General features: G+C 41.4%; 1 protein-coding gene across 18 annotated transcripts in view; it reads right to left on the bottom strand.

The window, feature by feature from the left end:
• Window positions 1-23,967, bottom strand: part of celf2 (cugbp, Elav-like family member 2) — a 209,125-nt gene that overhangs the window by 58,711 nt on the left and 126,447 nt on the right. For all 18 annotated transcript variants that reach the window (XM_052118476.1, XM_052118472.1, XM_052118474.1 and 15 more), the window contains 2 exons: window positions 12,139-12,335; window positions 509-591 (listed from right to left, as the gene is read on the bottom strand). In XM_052118476.1, the coding sequence (XP_051974436.1) occupies window positions 509-591; window positions 12,139-12,335 (280 nt within the window). The remainder of the gene's footprint in view (window positions 1-508; window positions 592-12,138; window positions 12,336-23,967) is intronic.

Here is a 23,967-nt window from a genome sequence, read left to right as displayed (position 1 = left end):
TTTGACTGTTCTCTTCAGAGGTTTAGTCACATAAAGCTGTCTTTATATTCTTCAGACTCAAGTTATATAAATGCAGGTATCTCCTGACCCGTCTCTTGTTGTTTACTGGCGATTACATCTTCTAGCGCTTCCTCATGACAGCAATGGCTTAATTGTGAGTGTTCCACCTTGTATACCCTAGCCTCGGAATGAGTGGATCTGTTGTTTCCATATCCATTGGGCCCTAACCTTGTTTTGACCCTTGCAGGAAACTCCACTAATCCATAAAACCAAACTATCTCTCTCTGGATCTGGAACTAAACTCGTTAAAGTTCCTCTTTGACTTAAGACAAAGACCACTGTCTCCTTAACCCAAATTCACATATTTTTCTGAATTACAACCTCTAAAACAGAAAAAAATAATAAATAACGGATTAAAAACTATTGTGACACGTGACTTTTGAATAAGAAATTCTCCACCTCACTGGCTTTAAGAGAGACAGCCATGAGCAGATAAACAAACACTCACCCCAGTTAAGGTCTTTATGTTGTGCAGTGCATTCTGGGCCTCCAAGGCAGCTTTCCGTGTGTAGAATGTGACAAAACAGCACCCTGGGAAAATAGAGATAGAGAGAAATAAAGAGAGAGAGGTAAGCATTTTAACCATGCAATAAGCCAAGTGGATTTGATCTTTTCTATTCGTCTCACTACCTGCTGAGAGAGAAAACAATCTCACTGCTGTCAAACAAATCACTGCCAAACTACACAGGAGAGAAGATAAGAAGAGATAGCGAGAGAAAACAAGAAGTTGATAGATTCCAAAAGTGTCCCAACCAGGCACGATGCGCCAACTATTAAAACGTGTTTTTATGACCTCATAGGCCTTTATCACTCTTCCACGTTAGCAGAGCGGAAGCTTCGCTTTTTAGCGTAGAACAACTTCCGCTGCAGTCTGTTTCAATGGCAGTGCCCACACCGTGGAATTATTATGACCTATTTTATGTACAGTTCATCTCAAAAACTTAATCCAAACCTCACTTTACAATCATTACTCATGGATAATGAAGTATAGAAAAATGGTGTCATGTTGTTTTATTATTTTAAACTTGATGTATGTGAGCGGGGACCACTTCACAGAGTATAAGTAAATGTTTTATTAGCGGAATGCAAGAATATAATATAAACAAGAGTACATTTACACATTAAAGAGCATTAGAACAAGACAAGGGTATTCAGTAAGGAAGTCACAAAAACAATACGTATACTGTATTCCGAGAAAAGAGTGTTTGCGATGATAATGATCGCATTGCTTTCATGTCCTTACATTATATAATCTCCACGAATTATATATGTTCCATTTAAAAATGTTCAAATAAAGAAGCGCTTTCATCCCAGAGTCCGATTACAGAAATGAACTGGTTAAATCGTTGTAAATATGAAGTCATATCCTCGTGGTTTGAGTACGACGATTGAAGCGTCCACTCGTGAGTTGCGACCGAATGCAATGTAAATAAAACATAGAGATGAAACTGTCCCAGTGACTACAACTGTATTATATTCACAAACGGGAGGCAAGCATGCCGCAATAATACTCTGGGAGTGAGCTGAACAGCACGCGCAGCTCCTCGTGAACTGGGAAAACTTTATGCTGATAATCACCTCGCTTAGAGACTTTTACACATGAAAGCGCTAGATAACACATGGTGAAGTGCTGTTACTCCAAAGAAATGATTAAATGGCTGATGTTTACTGCCAAGTGCATCCAATTTGGCTTTATTTAGAAAAACTGCGATTGTCCATAGACAGATCGATGGGCGGATGTTTGGTTACGCTAATATTTGGAGCCGGATGTGACGACACGTGGACTGTAATAAAGGCCATTTGAAAGCTAATGCTGCAGGAAGCAACAAAATCGTTGAATCTACAGCTATGTGGAACATGGACCAATGAGATTTTATATTTATATTTATATTTATATATTATATTATTTATTTATATTTACGCATTTGGCAGACGCTTTTATCCAAAGCGACTTACGGAGCCCTTATTACAGGGACAATCCCCCCGGAGCAACCAGGAGTTAAGTGCCTTGCTCAAGGACACAATGGTGGTGGCTGTGGGGCTCAAACCAGCATGGTTACCAGATTACCAGTTATGGTACTTAGACCACTACACCACCACCACTCATCTCACTTTACCAAGTGAGATGCACTAAATGTCATATTGATTAATCACAGTTGATGAGACCTTTCCTCATAACTTTCCTCATCACTTTTTGAGCCATTTTCGCTATGATTTTCAACCAACTGGTGTCAAGGTGATTTTTAGTGGAGGTATGAATGGCTCAGTGCCATTTCTGTCATCAGTAAAATAAAAATGAGTATATTTACAATATCCACACTCAAAACTGTTCTTGACTGGACATGGGAGAAAAATACAGACATACACACACACACATACCGTATGAAATTTGAGTCTTTAAGATCACCAGAGAGGTTTGATGGAAACAAATCAGCTGGGGAGCTTTGTGTGTGTGTGTGTGTGTGTGTGTGTGTGTGTGTGTGTGTGTGTGTGTGCACGGCCAAAGCAAGCTGAGAGTGCTGGCATCTATTATTTAGAAAGAAAAGAGAGGAAAAATGAGTGAACTGAATCCCTTTTCACTGCCAGAGAGAGAGAGAGAGAGAGAGAGAGAATGTGTGTCTTTGGCAGGATAAACTGAGGACTCTCACTCGTCTCTGGCAACAGTGCATTCCTGTCCAAGGCCAAAACGACCCTCTTTCCAGTGACACAAACACACACATGCAACCGCTAATCGTGCACATCTAAACTTCCCAAATTATAAAAATATTCCCATCAGTCAGCATTGACATTGGTTCTGGGTGGCGGCTGAATAGTTCTGGGCTATTAACAAAAAGGTTGCAGGTCATTCCCAATTAGCGATGACCTGGGACATGAGGTGTTAATGAGATCCCAGAACTGATCAATCATCATTGTGCCTAAAGCAAAGGACTGACCTCATGTTACTCCAGGAGCACTCACGCTTGAATTATTGTACTAGAAGACCCTCTGAACACAAATCATCTGCTAAATGACAAGTTGTCTCAGACCATCATCCACTGACGATTCACAGACTTTCTGATGCATATACTGCACACAAAAATGGTAATAGTTTTCTCTAAGTGGCAAGGCCCAATCAGATTGGCTGACTTTATACAATTTACAGTAGTGCACAGGTGTCAATCATTCCAATTAGAAACAAAATCATGTTTACACAAGTGCTGAAATGATTAGTCAATGTCATCGACAACGTCGATAATAAAAAATTGTCTACTCAAATTTTCGTTGTCGAATAGTCATCTCATTTAACGTAACATGAGATCACATTAAACTCTAATGATGATGCGCGAGAGCAGCACTGCAGTTCGCACCTGACTGAGGAGAGGAAGAATTACACAGCTCACAGTCCAGATGCACTCTAAACTTTCCAAACAGCTTCAGGTGATGAAGATCGCAAAGTATAAGGGAATTATAATGCAAAAATTATAAATAATTAAAAACAGAAGCAATCTCGTAGTGGAAACATTGGAGCTGGATCTCTCTAAAGGCATTACTTCTTAAATTCTGTTATATCTAATGCGTTATAGCTTTATTAAAGTTCAAATAATAAGGAAGCAGGTCATGTAAATAACTACAAACTCCAGAACTGGCATTTCTCTGTGCGGTCAGCGCCTCTTCTATGAGTTGCACGAATGTCCTGTTCTAAGGGGGAGAGATTAAAACTGCACCCGGTTGAGCGCACATGCTTAATGCAGCTAGATTATAACGTGATTGCTCGTGACTTATTGAATCAAAATATATGTGTCACTGTGTGTTTCTTATCACAAAGAAAATTGGCAATACACAACAATAGATCTTGAATATAAGTACATTTTGTCTTTACTGCACTCGCAGAAGTATAACCAAGAGAAAAAATACACTTATATACAAAATACACTTACTGTATATTTAAGATACATTCTCTTAAAGCAAGTCTAAATATCTTATATGTTGCTTCTCAAGTAAATGTATCTTGTTTTAAGTATTTTAGACAATTTTAAAAGGAAAACAAGACAAAAACACTTGATAACAATAGGAATTTTGGCAGTGAATTTCTTTACTGAATTAAATGTAATAAAATGTATTTTTTCCCCTTTAATTCAGTGAATGCTATTTAGAGATATTTTTTAAATATAACTGTGTCCTCTTTATTGTTAGTAAGCATGTTTAATACAACCTTTTAAGTTGGGGCACAAGCTGAATAATCATTGCAATAATCGCTGAATATTCAAATAATCATTCGATAAATAGAATATCAAAATAATCGTTAGTTGCAGCCCTAGTTTACACATTCCCAGGCTGCTTCAATAACATCTTATGAGGATGAACTAGACAAAGTTTTGAAAAAATTTGCAAGGTGTAAAAATGTGTGCTGTTAGTAGATTAAACGATTTAATAGCGATTAATCGCATGATTTTCCATAGTTAATCGTGATTAATCATAGATTATGAAAATGCTGTAATGTGACTCTATAGGCTATATTGCTTTCTTTCAAAATGCATTTTTTCCAAACTATTTTCCAAACAAAGCATTCCATAGTAAAAAGACAGAAATGCACTAAAATTGCACCAATTTAAGTAACATTAAACGTGTCCCAAAGTGAAAGTGGGAGGTTGACTATTTGCAAGAACTAGTCATTATAGGTTGAGTATTCATTGCAATGGGCATTAAATCTCTTAAAATCTCATCTTCCACAATATTAATCGCGGCTATTCAAATCATAAAGCCGCATTTACATTATTTTCACCAATATGAACTCCAAATGAAAAGAGCTTGCAGAGAACTTCTTGTTTGCCTTTTAGCGCTGGCACTATGATACTTCATCCAAATTGTCTGATACAAGCAGAACCAATATCTGTAAATCATTTGTAAACCATTCTTGCACAACTGTCAAATGAGACATAATTTACGTAATAATTGTTTTACTATGTTCTACACAGAATTTGGTTCTGCACATGTTTCATGAATGTCATATTGAGTGCGACAAGTTGTGTAAGACTGGTTTTATGACGTTTTCACAGAAATTCATTCTGCTCGTGCTTCAGGAAAGAGGCACTGTGTGTGTATGAGGCTAAGGACAATTCTGAAACATTTGATGTAGGGGAAATATTCGCAAACATTTTGTGTACAAAGATTTTACTTAATACCACATGAGCCTAAACACTCAACATCTTCTCTAGTAGTAATACTACATGAGCCTATAATACTCCACTAGTATTATGTAACACTCCACTAAAACAGGACTTGGTAGGCACCCTACAGTTGCGCAAGGCTGTTGAAGAGAAAGACGAAAAGAAAGTTTATAAAGCATATAGCTCCTACTCTGATTGGATGAATCACGTAACAAAGTCATTGTATAATAGCCGATATGTGCACACCTGCGACTTTATGTGTTGACCAGTTAGTTTCTATATTAATGCACTAAGTTACTAAGTTGCTTGGCAAGCATAAACAACCTACAGTTAGAGCAACATGGTGGAAAAATGGTTAATTCTGATTATTATTATGGTTAACAAATATGTTTCTTTTTTAATGGCCAATGTTTACAGTGGGGTGACCGATGGCCAATATAATACTAATCTTTCATAATACAACTTAATGATCAGAAATGACATACATACTGTATACGTATATACGTATATTATACAAGTCAATTTGAAAATGAAAACAGAAATTACAGATAAACAAAGACAAGTTTACAAGTTTTTGTTGTAAATTTTACTACTGTGGCAGATAATGAAGTAGTGCAATATCTGATTGGGATAGAAATGCCAAATGGTCAATAAAATAAAATAAAATTAATAAATGTTATAAGAAAAGGACAATACATGTAATAAAGGGTTTAATAAAATAAGTGCAAAGACGTAAAATGAAATTTTATTTTAAATATCAGGGGGTACTTCAAGTAAATTTCTAAGATCAAGGGAGTTCAGCTTACCAAAAATGTTTGGGAACTCCTGCCTTAACATATCAGCTTCCTACTTTGGAATTAACCATATACTTGCTGCCTTCAAAACAATAAGTTAATATGAAACAGTCCTCTAATACCTGCATGGAGATCTTGTTGGTTCTAGTGTTGTCAGCAAAAGAGAAGGAAATGCAGGCCTTCTTGACTTTGCCAGTGACTCATTCCTCACACCACTTGACAGTGGTTTGTGTTAAATCATGTTGCGACACTGAAAACTTTTGACAATCTGAGACAAAGAGGTCAGAAGAGCTGTACAACTCTCTGTGACTCTTAAAACACTTTTGTTTTCGACTAACGTCACCAAGACCCCTTAAGTTAAACAAATGACAAGTGTCAATGGTGTTTCAGGAGAGGAGCAGTCCTCAAAATGTATAATATTACATTAATAGTACAGAATGCCAACTTTCATGATCCGAACCATTCCTAATGGAATAAATCCCACCTTATTTTTTTGCTGTTGTTGTTGATTATCCTGTTTCACCTGGAAACATGCCACATAATGGAAGTAAAATGGGTTGCGAGTGTCATTTTATGTTGACTTTCAATAACAAAGACCAATCATTCCAAATATTTTCTGATTCAGTTTTTGATCCGTTATACGAAACAGACTGTCCAATGCCCTGCAGTTATTTATTTAATACCATGAACACACACACATCTGTTAGAATACATTTCAATGCATTAGCATAACACATCTACATTTTGCCTTAGAGGACACAAACACACACAAACACACACTTGTATCATTCTACGGCTGTGCTACGTGTCCAGGGACTGAAAAGGATGCAGACGCAAAATGCATTCATTCATCTTGAGCATGTAGGCGTGTATGCGTGTGTGTGTGTGTGTGTATGTGAAACGGACTTCAAAAGGCAGGCAGGAATACATCTTTACAAAAGAACCCCAGCTGCTCAGGGCCATTTAGCCCTGGACCACTCTCGCATCATTCAATCAACAAGGGACAGTCTGTTTCTGTGTGTGTGTGTGTGTGTGTGTGTGTGTGTGTGTGTGTGTGTGTGTGTGTGTGTGTGTGTGTGTGTGTGTGTGTGAGCGTGCGCGAGCATTCATTCTAAATTGCAGACTGGCTCTGATAAACAATTCCTGCTCTTCACCTCTGGGTGCATTTATATTCTAAGCCTTCATTCTAACCGTTTTCTCTCTCTCTCTCTCTCTCTCTCTCTCTCTCTCTCTCTCTCTCTCTATCTCACTCTCTCTTTACACACACACACACACACACACACACACACACACACACACACACACACACTCGGGGGGCACAGAGGGCAGGCGATCTGTGAGCCCGTCTGTTCGGAAGCACCTCCCTGCTGATGCTTGGGCTACAGTGGCCTGGCAGGGACACACAGCTCACAGGATGAGACGTCCCAGTCTGAACTAGCACAGTAAGTGTGAGTTTCGTAGATGAGACAGCAACACAGCACTGTTACACATCCTTGCTGGGATGTTGAGTGTTGCCCATTTTCCACCGACATGGTGCTGGTACCCAATCTCCAACCACTCTGCACTTTTACATAAAAAAAAGAAAAGCAGTTTTGGGTTGTGAAAAATAACTCCTGTATAGGCCTATGAAAAATGCAAGTTTCGAACCAGGAACTGGTATCGTTAGTGGCTCAGGAGGTGGGACATTTCTTCACTGCGTAAAGTTTTCAAAACAACAACTACTCAAGCCGAAAAACTAAACTAAATTGTACAATAATCAGAACACTAAATTGTTTAGAATCAGAATGCAAAACAAAATTAGATAATAAAAAACAAGATCCCTCCGATTATAATCAAAATACAAAACAACACTATATCATACAAAGCAAGATTGCTCCAATTATAATTAAACAACACAAAAATATTGTACAAAACAAGATCACTAAGATTATAATCAGAACGCAAAACAAATATAGATTGCACAAAACAAGATCATTCCGCTTATGATCGAAGTGCAAAACATAACCAGATCGTATAAAACAAGATCACTCAGATTACAATCGAAATGCAAAACAAATCTAGTTTACACAAAACTAGACTGCTCCGATTATAATAAAAAAACAAAACTACATCACTCAAAACAACATCTATCCGATTATAATCAAATCAAAATTAGATTTCACAAAACGAAATCGTTTTCAATCAAGATCGCTCCGATAATAATCAAAATGCGAAACAAAAATAATTACACAAAACTAGATCGCTCTAAATATGATCAAACACAAAACTATCGTACAAAACAAAACCGCTCTGATTATAAACAAAACGCAAAAGAAAACTAGATTGCACAAAACTACATCTCTTCATTTATAATCAAAACATAAAACAAAACTAGATTATACTTAAAAAGATCGCTCCGATTATATAAAAATGGGAAACAAAATGAATTACACAAAACTAGATTGCTCCAATTATAATAAAAAACAAACGTACCGTACAAAACCCAAAGCTCTGATTATAATCAAAACGCAAAACTAGATCGCACAAAACAATATTGCTCCGATTATAATCAAAATGCAAAACAAAACAAAATTACACATAACTAGATCGATCCGATTATGATCAAACACAAAACTATAGTACAAAACAAGAACGCTCTGATTATAATCACATATATTTTTATTTTCCCCGCGACCCTGTACACAGGATAAGCGGTTGACGATGGATGGATGGATGGATGGATATTTTTATTTTTATTCATTATATACTTAAATAACTTGTTACATCAAAGCCAGCTCGTGATGAAGTAAAGAAGCTGAAATTAATTACTTTTGACTGTAAGATATGTTCTCAAAACTGGGAGTAAGACTCATAAACAAAGACTACGAAATGTGCTATGTTTGCAGTAAATATAGTAATTGTAGTATTATGTAATCTTTCAAGCAAGTCAGTGAAAATGCAGGTCAGTTCTGAAAGCAGTTCAGCAAATCCCCCACCATGAGCATCAGCGTCATTTCAGTGGAAAAAGGGTAAGTGCTCAGGTTATCTAATATTCTTCGTCTTGCTTTAGGACACTTTAAATTGAGTCCTGTTAACTGGCACACTTCTTAATCTGCCCATTAATTGGTAATTTCAAAAGGTGGAAAAGCACTTTTTAGGGGAAAAAGCCATAATTGGAGCATGCCACAGGGAAAGACAGTGCCAGAGAGACACACAGAAAGTTAACACTCACCCCATGACTTAATTGAAAGATTTGTCCACCAACACTGTCTAATTTAACATCCGGTACTGCACGCGGACAAACTTTTTCTAAATGAAAATGGGCTAGAGTGCTGCTGAAGGCTGGTGGCGGCCATTAGGGCTCTGCAGCTGTGTCATAGGCCTTGATGAAACTGGACCTGAAAGAGACACTCTAACTGCAGATAACTGAACCACAGTAGCACTCATCACTGAAAGCCAATCACACAACTCAGCTCTGACGGAGAGCTCTAACACATTTTGTGTGTGTGGGTTGAGTATGCTTACCCACTCGGCCCTGACTCATCTTCAATAAGAGAGGAAATGACATTGGTGGCACTATGCAAGAGAACATGCAATTTTCCTGTCTGAATGTTAACTGTGCAACTCTACAGAACCGAGGTGAACGCCTACACTTTAGCTCTATTTCAAAACCAAGAGAACTGCATTGCTGTCTCCTGGCTACATAGGCAAGTGCCTTATAAGGCAGCACCTCCCTGATATGGAAACTCATACGTGACTGATTTGGAAAGTTTACAAAGGTACACAAAAGGAGTGGCGCACAAATAATGCTTTTCATGTGAAGCGGACGTGAAATTCAACTTAGAATTAATTCCAATAGAGTATGACATAGCACACACAAATATTATGTAAATTGGTAAATTTCATAAAGATCACTCTGATTATAACCAAAACACAAAACAAAACTAGATCGTACAAAACAAGATCACTCCAATTATAATCAAAATGTTGTTGCATTTTTTTTATATAGTTTACACATTGAACAGGGGACTGTCATCAACCACCACCAGTGTGCAACATCCACCTGGATGATGTTACGGCAGCCTTAGTGCACCAGTACACTCACCACACACCAGCTATTGGTGGTGAGGAGAGAGTAGACTTATAGAGCCAATTTGTGGATGGGGATTATTAGGAAGCAATGACTGAGAAGGGCCAATGTAGGGAATTTTGCCAGGACACCGGGGTTACACCCCTACTCTTTTACGAGAAGTGCCCTGGGAAGTGCCCTGGGATTTTTAATGGCACGCACCGGCTTTGTCAACATCGCGCATCTCGACCATGTTTAGCTAAAGGTGGTGTTGGCGGGCGAGTTGTGACATATGACGAGAGCGCACGCCGCCTTGGTAATTTATTTACGCTACCGTCGCGGTGCTGTCTGAACAGATCAAGACGTGCTTGCCCCGGATTAGTGGGAGAAACCTCCGTAGGGCAAGAGAAATAGCCAGCAACTCTAGGCAGTTGATGTGCCAACGCAGTCGGGGTCCTGTCCAGGGGCCAGCGGCAGCGTGCTCGTTTCACACGGCGCACCAACCCTGTTGAGAGGCGCCTGTAGTGACCACGACACGTCTGGACACCTGCTGCCAGGTGTCTCCGGTCCGCAGGAAGCAGAGGTCTGTCCAAGGGTTGAAAGTCTGATGGCAAGAAGGGGTGATTGTTACACGGTATGTGCCGTGGCCCATCTAGTTTTTGATGTAGCGGGGGGGGAGCAGGTAATAACGTGTCGGGAGGCAAAAGCGCATCCCAAGGCTTGGGTGCTGAGAAAAGACTCAAAGCACTTAGCTTGCTCCGTGCACCCGGCAGGGGGGCGGGTTAGAGACTGAGGAAGAGGTCCTGGAGAGGCGTCTTCAGAACTCTTCAGCACCGGATGGGCAGTCGCGGGTCCGGAGTCGAAGTAGCAGCGTCCAGGGAACTGGGACTGTAGGATTTTGATACCGGGCCACCGTGAGAACGGCACGCACTGGCTGCATGACCCCTCTTTTATTTACAGTAGCAAAATTTTTTTTTTTTTCTAAGATCCCTTGATCTTAGAACCAGGGACAGGGTGGTCCTGATACCAGCTCCAGAGCGAACATCTGACTGCCCGGGTCTTCCGTTTCAGGAGGCATGATGTGTGAGATAGCTTCCATCTGCCTCTTTACCACCGAAAAGGGGGTATGGGGGTCCTGAAGTGGTATTCAACTTGAGAAATTTAAGCCGCGACTGCAACGCTGCCTTGGTCACGTTCTCACAGTGAGTACATGAACCATCCACAAACGCTGCCTCAGTGTGATCGCTACCCAGGCACATGAGGCAGCATCTATGACCGTCAGTCTTGGAGAGATATCGACCGCATCAAGGAACTACACAGAGGCGGAAGGGCATCTTTAAAAATATGCATCCTGAAAAGGACATTCAACGCCTGCTGTGTATTGCTCTTTTGTGAATGAAAACAAACTCTTTTAGAGGGGAATATACTCTTTTAATAGTAAGCACTCTTTTAGACAGAAGCCTGTTGATGCGCCCAGGGGCGTGGACAGCACAGCGTGCAGAGAAGGATAAAGCCGCTGATAATGCGCTGTAGAGCCAACAGCAGTGCTCTGCCAACAGAGGTGAGTGGAACAGTAGTGAACTTCAGCTTGCTGCTGCACAACCGCTCGGCTCCGAAGAACAAATCTGCCTGACAGACGCACGCCCGCTTCCCTTCATACCATATGTCTGGGGCGGGACATGCAAATTCTGTCTGCCAATTTCTCATTGGCCTTTTCTCAAGTTCAGAGGTATGCAAGGCTCTCAAGAAAGACGCCTAGTGTCACTACATTTGACACAATGTCGAGTGAGTGGCAGAAGGAGAACTAGATCGTACTAAACAATATCTCTGGTTATAATCACGACGCAAAACAACACTAGATTGTACAAAATAAGATCGTTACAATTGTTATCAAAGTGCAAAATTAAATTGTAAAAATACAAGATATTTCTGATTATAATGAAAATGCAAAACAAACCTAGATCTAGACCAAAATAAGAAACACATTGCATGTGTGACTCTGCTGGTTTACATGTCAAGGCATAACACCTTGTTGTAGTGATGACATGTGTTTATGTGACAGACACTGAGAGAGAAAACAGACTTTTACCTTTGCTCTGTGGTGGGTTCTGACTGCGATCTCGCAGTATGTTGATCTGGTAGACGGCTCCATAGGGCTCAAACAGTTCCTTTAACTCTTTCTCGGACCAGGAGCGGGGAATCTGGCCAACAAACATCTTAATAGCATCCGGATCGGGCTGGTCCGAGTGTTCCAAGGCGCCATTCATCTTCCCAGCTGTACCGTTACTGCAGAGAGAGAAATGAAGTGTTATTGTGATTGTAATCTAATAGCATGGTCTGAAACTAGCCGGAAGATAGCAAGTAAGACGGGCTTGTCTGCACGTTCACAGTGAGAGCATCTGTGGTCCGGATAGATCGACAACTGTTCCTCATTAAAGCAGGAAGACACAGAGACACTAAAGCTGATTAAAATCACAACAGCATTATTTCACTCAGCGTGTGTCTCGCTTTGTGTACATGAGTCTGTTGATGTTGAGTTTAGAGTGCAGCGCAGGTACACATCTGGTTCTATTCTGGGTTCAAACCAAGTTAAGCTCTAACACCACAGAATATAACTTTGACTAGACCATCCATTTGTAAAATAAAAAGCAAAAATTGTGTTTGCACAAACAGTAATGTCTATGGGGCAAGGCAGTGCACCAGGATAAACATTTAAATACACACTTTTTCAGTGGTGCCTGGGTAGCTCAGCGAGTATTGTTGTTGACTACCACCTCTATAGAGTCGAATCCAGGGTGTGCTGAGTAGGGCTGGGTATCGTTCAAAAAAATTCGATATCGATACCGATACCTTTTTCCCGATACAAATTTTATGAAATCCATTTTAACAAGATAACAAACATTACCTCAAAAAAACTTTGAATTCATTTTTTCAGTTTGTTGACTTTTTTTACAGACTCAAAGACTCATCTCCTGAACCTTCTGGTCTCCTCATGCCAGGGTCAGCAGGGGCAGAGGCTATTACATTTATGTGAAGAGGAAACAAGTAAGCTAAACTGTTAATTCAGCCAACCCTAAGGATAAGTACGGTTTAACAAGATAACTAGTTTAATGTGAGTCAAACTTGATCAGTTACTGTCAACCTTAAAGCATTTTTAGCATCCATCTATAGCCATACATCCAAACAATATCTAACGTTACGTTGGTCTATGTCACCACGCACAGAAAGTGTCACCACGTCTTTTCCATCTATGGGGGTTGGGATGCATTCACACTACTCACATGTGAGCCGCGTCTCTGGGCACATCTAGCATGCTACATGCTTATCACTGACGTTGACTAGATTAATCCCTTAGATATCGAAATTTGGTACAATTTGGTACAAGACATTTTTTGATACTCGATAGATTAGAGGCAATTCGATCGGTGCCAATAATATATCAAACTCAATACCCAGCCCTAGTGCTGAGTGACTCCAGCCAGGTCTCCTAAGCAACCAAATTGGCCAGGTTGCTAGGGAGGATAGAGTCACATACGGTAACCTCCTCGTGGCCACGATTAGTGGTTCTCGCTCTCAATGGGGGCGTGGTAAGTTGTGCATGGATCGCGTACAGTTGCATGAGCCTCCACATGCTGTGAGTCTCAGCGGTGTCATGCAGAATGAGCCACTTGATAGGTGCACGGATTGACGTCTGAGAAGCGGAAGACTTCCCACCCGGATTGAGGCGAGTAACCGCACCACCACGAGGACCTACTAAGTAGTGGGAATTGGGCATTCCAATTTGGGACACTTTTTCAAAAGTATACCCATAAGATTTAAAGATTACACGTTACCATGAGACTAGTGTGAAAAATGTCTTACTAATCTTATCTGTGTAAAGTTATCCAATATAAAGCAAGTATGCTATACTAATTAACTTTCTCACACTATGCACCATGACACCAGAAAGTGATGTGACATAACTGTATCCTCAAAGTACTGTTTACATGGAAGTTCATCCACCTAAACAAGTAGTCCCACCTCTAAAAAGAAAACTTTACAGCTCAAATAAAAAAAACTTTTGTATAGAACACAAGCTACAAATTTCTGCTTTTAAACTCTCCATTACACTTGCTCTATAGATTCCCACTGTAAGTGCTTTACTGTAAACAGGATTTATGTTTGCTTGTACAAACTCCACATTATTTTCAGTGCTAATCGATAGAGCTTAACTTCTACTAAATCAACAACATTCCTTTCACAGCTGATTTGAGCAATAGTCTTGACCATGACCAAGAATTTAACAAGATCGTGACATGATAAAAAATGTCTGAGTCAGGGTGAGAGATGTATGTGTGTGACCGAAGACGCCCATGTTGTTGGTTCATCGAGTTCATGAGGAATTTCAGCTGCTAGTTTCAGTTCCAGATGAAAGCACTCGGGGGAAAAAGCATTATCGAACCCCACTACATACACACTTTTTCTTTCTCCCTGATTACAAATACCAAAATGTGTGAATCAGCCAAAATCATTGATTAGTCCCTCGATTTTTTTTTTTTTTAGAGAAGTTGCTCATCGAAGGCCAACCTGCCTGTTGCCCTGCCACTGATATGAGAATAAATGAAAAGCAAATAAATAAATACATTTTTCCTCTGTGAAAAGTGTAATAATGTCCTCATGAGACTAATTATCGCACTAAGCATTCAGCGTGTAAGCCTTCTCCGCCTGTTTCAAGATAACTGGATATGTTTTTTGACTTTGAAATAAACAAAACTCCAAGGACATTTTGACATGAATTAAGCACTATTCTTTGTACAAAACAGAAATAATAGATTTTCTGTATATTATGTCGGTCATCAGTATAATGAAAAGCTCATAAACTGAACTAGAGTATGTATCTCTGGCACAGCCTTGAATATATAGACCTACACTTCATGTAAACAGGATTTTTCTTGCTTGTTTTGAATAAAACAGTTTTGCATACAATGTAGATATGTTCTAACATTCATAATGCAAAGCTCCATCCTCAATCCACATTTTCTACGAAATGTTGTTAAGAAATAGTCATAGTACTGACGAGCACACTGAGATTTAGCCAATAATAAAATTTACTTATAAAATTCTACATTTACTGAAGCAAAAACAATCTGTTAAATTCTAAGGGTCAGAGAGTAAGGAGGGCTAGGAGTTTCACTTAAAAAATTAAGAAATCAGTTATCGTTTTATTAATAAAAAATAAAAAAAAAGAATTAAATAAAAAATTACAACAATTTTAAACTGACAAATACAAATTTTATCAAATCTATTTGGTTAGATAAATAGATACATGTAACAATTTAAAGAACTTATATGAAAATCAATTATCAATGTATTAATTTAAAAATAAAAAATGAAAAATGCATCCTTAATAATTTGTTTTTAATAAAATTTGTTTAGAAAAGAAACGTAATTTTTTGAATAGGAGTGTCAATTATCAATTATTGAATCAATTATCAATTACTGATTCAAAACGTCTCGGGTTATGACTATAACCCTTGTGAAGGGAACGAGACATGCGTCGTTGAAAACGACTCTTTGGGGAACGCTCCTTAGCGTGCACCTCTGAATTATGAATGAAACTATTCCAATCTTGATTGGTGTTGCGTCATGACGTAACATGTGACGGCCGGCACACAAACACATTAGCCTAGCGATGAAGCAAGCCGCTCTCAGGCATTGAGGGGCATGGCAGGACGACGCAGTGTCTCGTTCCCTTCTCAGGGAACAAGGGTTATAGTCATAACCCGAGACGTTCCCTTCCGAGGGAACTGGCACTGCGTCGTTGAAAACGACTCTTTGGGGAACGAATGCCCACTAGGCCACGCGCCGAAAAAGGCCTGCCCTAGAGTGAAACTGAACTCAGGCACTCAGCTAGGACGAGAGCACACGTGCGCCAGGCGTACTAGGGAGGTGCAGAAAACCTGATGAAAGTGTGCAGGGTAGCCCAACCGGCTGCCTCACAGATCTCCTGGAGGGGCACTCCCGATAAGACAGCCCTAGAGGACGCCATGCCTCTAGTTGAATGAGCCCTTATGGCCAAAGGTGAAGGCAAATTGCGCACCTTATAGGCCGAGATAATAGCCTGAACAATCCAATTACTAATGGTTTGTTTTCGAAGCAGGGAGCCCCTTCTTAGGTGACCCAAAACACACTAACAGTTGGTCCGACCTCCTCCAAGAAGAGGACCTCTCGAGGTAAATGCTCAAAGCTCTGACAGGGCAGAGGAAATGGAGCCTCTCTTCTTCTGCCGACACATGAGGTGGAGGATGAATGCCTGCAGGACCGTAGACCGTGCCGTGTTAGAAGGCACCTTAGGCAAAAAGCCAGGTCTCGGGTGCAGAATGGCTTTAACTCCGCCAGGGGCAAACTCTAAGCAAGCTGGTGTTACTGCCAGGGCTTGAAGATCTCCCACCTTCTTTAGAGAGGTAATAGCTAAGAGAAAAGCCATCTTGAATGTCAGGTCCTTGGGCGAGGCCGACTGAAGCGGTTCGAAGGGGGCCAGGGATAACCCTTCGAGAACCACCGCCAGGTCCCAGGCAGGAACCCTGGACCTGGTTGTCGGTCTCATCCTCCATGTACCACGGAGAAAACGAATGACCAGCTGGTGCCTCCCCAGAGGCCCAGCACTCAATGGTGCATGGAAAGCCGCAATGGCAGCCACGTACACCTTAAGTGTGGAAGGGGAGAGACCCGCAGAGAAACGATCTTGAAGGATCTCCAGAACTGAAGCCACCGGGCAGTTAACTGGATCTATTTCATGTTCTCTACACCAAGTGGAGAACACATTCCACTTGAGGCCATATAATCTCCTAGTAGACGGAGCCCTAGAGTTAAGTATGGTTTCAACCACCCCCGCTGATAGACCAGCATTTAGGTACTGAACCCCCTCAGGGGCCAGACCCACAGTTTCCACAGCTCTGGACGAGGGTGGAAAACTGTGCCCCCTGCCTGAGACAACAGATCCCTCCTCAGAGGAATCTGCCATGGCGGAGCTATCAGGAGTGAGATTATGTCTGAGAACCATACTCGGGCCGGCCACATCGGGGCAACCAGAAGTAGACTGATGCCCTCTTGGCGGACCCTTTCCAGGACTCCCGGGAGCAGAGCGATCGGGGGAAATGCGTACAGGTGAAGCCTCGGCCAGGCTTGTACCATGGCATCCAACCCCAGTGGGGCTGGATGTGAGAGGGAGAACCAAAATGGACAGTGGGACGTCTCTCGAGACGCGAATAGATCCACTTTCGATGGTCCAAATTTGTCCCATATCAACTTCACCACCTCTGGATGAAGTCTCCATTCCCCGGGCCTCAGCCCCTGCCTCGACAGGATGTCTGCTCCCTGATTCTGAACCCCCGGAACATACATGCTCTGATAGACAGTATTTTCCCTTGGGACCAAATAAATTATCTGATGCGCCGGTCTGCACAGAGGGCTAATCTGAGTCCCCCTTGTCGGTTCAGATAAGCTACCACTGATGTATTGTCTGAACGTACTAGGACATGGTAACCTTAGATGTCTGGAAGGAAGCTCCTCAGAGCCCTGAACACAGCCAACATCTCTAGACAGTTTATGTGCCAAGAATGATGATGGTCCTGCCACAGACCCCTGGCAAATCGGCCGTCCATGACCGCGCCCCAGCCAGTGAGGGAGGCGTCTGTCGGCGGTTTCCGGCGACATGACGCTCCCAACACTGGCCCTTGGGACAGGAACCAAGGTTTCTTCCATATTAGCAGAGAACGAAGGCATCTGCGGCGTTACTCTGATTTTACTGAAATGGATTCCCCTTGGGGGAAAAAACCCCTTGGCTTTCAGCCACCACTGGAGGGGCCTCATGTGTAGAAGGCCCAAAGGTATAAAGTTGGATGCCGCTGCCATGAGGCCCAGCAGTCATAGAAACTGCTTTACAGTGATGGCCTGGCCTAGCTTTAACCCGGACACCATTGCCAGAACGGACTCGATACGTGCAGGAGACATGCGTGCCTGCATCGTAACCGAGTTCCACACAACACCCAGAAACGTTGTGCACTGGGATGGTTGTAACACACTCTTTTTTGTGTTGAGTCTCAACCCCAAACTTCGAATGTGGCCAAGGATCGACATCTCGATGCCGAACCGCCATTTCTCGAGACTGGGTCAGAATGAGCCAATCGTCGATATAATTCAGTATCGCGGATGCCCTGAAGTCTCAGAGGAGCAGGAGCTGCATCCATACATTTGGTGAATGTGCGGGAGAGAGTGCTAGGCGAACGGAAGAACCTGATATTGGTAAGCTTCAGCCCAAGCGAACCTCAGGAACCTCCTGTGACATGGAAGGATGGATACATGAAAATAGGCGTCTTTTAGATCTATCGTGACAAACCAGTCCTCGGATCTGATCTGGCTCACGATGGCACTGGAATAGTAAGCATTTTGAACCTGAACCTCCTCAAAGGCCGGTTCAAAACTCTGAGATCTAAAATCGGCCTCAACCCCCATCCTTTTTGGAACTATAAAGTACCGGCTGTAAAATCCGGACTCCTGTATGCATGAGGAACACGTTCTATGGCCTCCTTTAGCAGCAGAGATTGCACTTCTTGTTCCATCACCTGAGTCTGCTCCGGAACCACTGTAGTCTGCACCACCCCAGAGAATTTGGGGGGGCGGTGCCCGAACTGCAGTCTGTACCCTGATTTTATTATATGCAGGATCCATGCAGATATGTTGGGAAGATGATTCCATGCCTCTACAAAATCTACTAAGGGAACCAGCCTCTCGAGGCTGGTCTCGGGTGTTTTTCGAGCACCATTCTCGACTTCCTGAAGCGAGAGACCGGCAGGATTTAGTCGATACGGTTCATGTGACCACAATTGATGCTTGTTTTTTTTTTTATATATATTTTTTGACACGAACGGCACGGCGTGCGTCCGCTGGAAATTGATGTGGCCCAAGGCATCAGAGACGGCGGGAACCGACACCGATTTCCTGAGGACTCCGCTGCGAGAGCAACCTCGGTTGCTCTGCAGCGGGGGGGGACAGCCCTCCGAGGTTCTACCACCTTGGTAGGACCTCCTTCCCGAAGCTTCTACTAAGGGAACCAGCCTCTCGAGGCTGGTCTCGGGTGTTTCCCGAGCACTGTTCTCGACTTCCTGAAGCGAGAGACCGGCAGGATTTAGTCGATACGGTTCTTGTGACCACAATGGATACTTTTATTTTTTGTATTTTTGTATTTTTTTTTTTTTGACACGAACGGCACGGTGTGCGTTCGCTGGAAATTGATGTGGCCCAAAGCGTCAGAGACGGCGGGAAACCGACACCGATTCGCTGAGGACGCCGCTGCGAGAACAACCTCGGTTGCTCTGCAGCGGGGGGGAACTCTGTGGTGCGAGGAGCTGACTGATGGCTGGGGCTGATCTGCTTGCCCTACTCGACTTAGACTTACCTTACGGGGGAAGCATCAAGCAGAAAAGATCTAACCTTTTCCTTTATCCCCGATAAATTCAGCCACAGATGCCTCTCTGTGGCCACCATAGCTGCCATAGAGCGGCCAATAGCCATTGAGTGCAGGCAAGAACCAGCCCGACCTGCCGCCATGTAAACCCTACTTATTAAAGCAGATGTATCCCTGCAGGGCTTACTAAGCAGCGTCGGGGTTTTAGCCCATATCCCGTGCCCCCAAAACATCGTCTGTAATCACCACACTGGGACTGGAGACACGGGACGAATGCGGTTTACCCCACGATCTCGAGATATATATTTATATATTTTTTTTTGTGGAGATCGGGGAAAAACGGCAAACCCCGGCGCTGAGGTTGTGATCTGTGCCGCAGGAAACGCTCGTCTAATTTGTCTTTCAACTTGCGTTTCCTGCTCATTTTGTGGCCAGCTGATATCAAGTCTGGCCACGGCACACGTCACAACCTCAATCAGCTCCTCATAAGCTTGGCCGAAAACTGGCGTGCTTGACTCACGGTCGATCGCGATCAATGCTGAGCATATCCACTTCCTCGGAAGCAGAGAGCTCAAGCATTGGGACCTGATCGTGGGCAGAAGAAGCCGCGACGCGGGCTTCTGCACCACTCACAGTAGGCTCGGGATCCTCAAACGAAGAATGAGAAAGTGCCGCAGCAGTCTCATTCTCATCTGCAATATCCCGCTGCGAACCCCACGATCTCAAACGTCGCGCTGCCTCACCAGATCCGTAGGGAACGCGAGCCTGACCGTGATCATCAAAGCACGCCAACCGGGAGCGCAGCACTCTCATGGGTAGTGCTTCACAACTTTCACAGGCAGATCCCTCGAGAGCTGCCTGTGCGTGCTGCGCTCCCAAACAATTCACACATAAAGCGTGCGTGTCCCTACCCGTAATGAAACGAGGGCAGGGGTGCACGCACTTCATGAACTGTTGGGTGGCCATAATATTTTTAAATCAGACAAACAACACCAAATAAGACAAACAATACACATAGAGCGCTTGCTGAAGAGCGAAAGCTAATGTGTTTGTGTGCCGGCGTCACTTTTATGCATCCGGTTATGCCGTCACATGTTACGTCATGACGCAACACCAATCAAGATTGGAATAGTTTCATTCATAATTCTGAGGCGCACGCTAAGGAGCGTTCCCCAAAGAGTCGTTTTCAACGACGCAGTGCGAGTTCCCTCGGAAGGGAACTAAAAATTTTAATAAATCTTTTTAAAACTGAAATAAAAATGAAATAAAACGTACATGTTTAGATAAAAAGAAAAATGTTAAAATAAAACAATTAACATACAAAATCCGTCAATACGACTTTTAAAGTGCTTTTTAAAAAAAAAAAGGCCAATTGCTTTCCTTTAATGCTTTAGCTAATTAAAATAAAATTGGTGAGTTCATGGAAGTAGCTGTTTAATTATCAGAGAGAGGTTGGAAAATAGTCAATTAACCTAAATCTGAATAACCTAAAAACCTAAATAACTTCTGTGAAAAAATTAAATGCTTATAAAAAGTTAGGTCCTTTTTCATTTATTTATAAAAAAAAAAAACATTTTTTCCAAATTCCACATTTTCCATTTTACTATTTCTGAATTCCATATTTTAAAGTTTATTTACATTTTATCAGCAAAAAACTGTCTAATCAAATGAATTTTTAGAACTTTAATTAGATGAAAAACAAAACAACTACTTTCCAACATACCATTGCATATTTTTTTAAAAGTGCTTCTAAAAAAATTCTCATAGCACAATCCAAAACACAATATTCCAGTTGTAGTTTTTTTTGGCCAAATACAGTGCTGCACAGTAGAGCATCAAATCATTAATTCAATCGTTAATAAAAGCTTTTATTGAGTAGAAATGCACTTGCTTGTGAGATACTGCTTAAATACAATGTCATGTTTTACATATTATTATTATTATTAATAATTATTATTATTACTACTACTTCTACATTGAATATTACATTTTACAATATCGAAGTGATATATTTCTGTCGTAATTTCTTGAATATCACGCATCTTTTTAAATTGAGCTTTTATTTTGGCAGAAGCTTTTACTTTGGTGTGATGCCCTTTTAGTTTCGGTTTGTTTTTGACGTTAGCTTCTCACATCAGGATAAGCAGTTCCCTATATGGTTTAATGTGCTTATTAAACCACAAAAGGTTGCGATTTAATTATATAAGTACACAGTATGCATGTATCTGTAATTTGCTACACACAACCCACGCGTGATGCCAATGATCAGAAACTATTAAGCCTTGAAAGGGACCGATGCAGTGTTATCAGTGTATGAAGGGCCAGCTTCACACATTCATGTTGAAGTGCGCAGCACATGCAGACTGTACATTTATTTTATTTAATCACAGCCTTTTGTGGTTTAATCATCACACTAGGACATATCATGATTTTAATTGTATTATTACTGAATTGATACAATAATTTTATCCCCAAATATGTCAAAATCTGTGATATTCCGAATTTTATCATTAATAACATTTTTATGAATGGATTCTGTGATTTGTGGAAATCAGAGTGCTCTAAAAAGTGTACAATATAGCCTTGTGAACATTTAAACATATAGACTGACTCCATCCTGAGGTCTGTGCATGGCATGTTAGCAGATATCCACAATTTATTAAACACAGTATTATTTATTAGCATTTATTTCATGTAGCTAGCTGGGTTCATAATGCAGTTTTTGATTTAAAAAAAAAAAAAAAAAAACATGATACACATTCTTAGGTCTAAAGTGAAAACAACAAAGTCAATCGGCCAACCACAAAGCTTGCTTTTTTATACAGAGTGATTTGTCACTATTCCAATGAACAAGGTCTTAAGTTAAAGAGCAGCAAAAGATAAAGAGAAAAGGTTGAAAGTATTAAAAAAGACACAGACCTCTGCGCTCGATTCATCCATCTCTTGCAGAAGGACCCAATTCTCTCAGCGGAGACGCCGAAGTCTTTAAATGACTTAAAGGACATTTCTAAATGTGACAGAGGAAAGCTGCCAACTCAGGTCCCTACGGCAACCGCTGCTCAGCTACCCCCTCCCTAATAAATCCCCCGGGAGTTACCGCGGTGATAAGGGTGCCCCTTGCCACCGATCAAAAAGCAATAATGGTGAGAGAAGCAAGCATGACACCGGCGCAAGGGCCAAGAGCCAGAACCTGACTCTGATACACAAAGAGAGAGAGATGGGACTGCGAGTGTTAGGGTGTTGTGAGTGTATGTACGTATGTGTGTGTCACAATTAGTAATTGTTTTGTCCGACAATGCCTGGCAGCAAGAATACAAAGGCACAAGTCAGAGAAGACTGTAACAGTGTGCTGTAGGACACACACACACACACACACACACACACACACACACATACACATACACACACACACTTGCACAAGCCTAGCGTTGGGAATCAAGAACCATTTCTTGTTAATTCTTGTAAAAATCATGGAACCAAATGATTTTCATGACGTTTGGTTCTGTTAACAGTTGTTGAATGTTCTTGAATTCTTCTGTTGATGCACACAGAACACTGTAACAAGGCCACATTCACACTAATGCGTTTTCGTTTGAAGACTCCTTTTCAGTTTCCTAACGTCAATGCTTACCAAAGTATACAGCATATTCATGGACAGCATATTCTAAAGTCTCCATTTACGGTGGAGGAAAACACTGGTCTGGTTCTGTTCTTGTGCCTCTTAGCACTTCAACCAAAGAAGATGCACACCAAATGCCACCTTCCTTGATGAAACGGTTGAAGAGTTATGATGGTTTTCTAGTTATAGAGCCCCCTATTGGCAGAAATGGGTGATATTTGGTGTGCATCCTCAAAATGTCTTCACACTGAAGTTTGCCAAGTTTGGTTAAGTTTTGACTTGGCGTTTAGAAGATACATAGGTTGATAAATGAATATGGGCCATGGCCAATTTAGTGGCTTTTAAATATGAAGTGCTTCAACAAATCATAATTATTTAGATAAATTTTTGTTATTGCTACCAAATCACTGAGAGGACCTTAATATCAACCTTAATATTCATTTTGAATCATTATTAGTAGTAGTAGTATTAAAAGGAAATATTAAGAGTGGTGACAGTAAACAGGATGGAAAAAAGTGTGTCAAAAGGCGGATTAGAACCCGGGTCATCCACACGGAAAAAGCACATCCACACAGTTATTACACACTATGCCATTGCAGCAACATTAAGGGCACAGTTTCCACCAGACTATTGGATTGCAAATGGCCATGCTGTGTGGCAGGTGCTATTACAGCAAGTGCAAATATTCACTCCATAAATTCATTGTCCTTTATTTGTACCATCTTTCTTTCAATCTTCTTTGCTGACAAGGTGAAAAGAGAAAGAAGTTGGAAATAAGTGTTGGTGTGTGTGTGTGTGTGTTTGTCTACCTGAATGTAAGTCCTGAGGCTTAGATTAAGTTGTCAAGTGGATCC

The sequence above is a fragment of the Xyrauchen texanus genome, chromosome 45 (assembly GCF_025860055.1).
Source record: "Xyrauchen texanus isolate HMW12.3.18 chromosome 45, RBS_HiC_50CHRs, whole genome shotgun sequence".
Taxonomy (NCBI): Eukaryota; Metazoa; Chordata; class Actinopteri; order Cypriniformes; family Catostomidae; genus Xyrauchen; species Xyrauchen texanus.
This window is presented reverse-complemented; position numbering and strand designations above follow the sequence as displayed.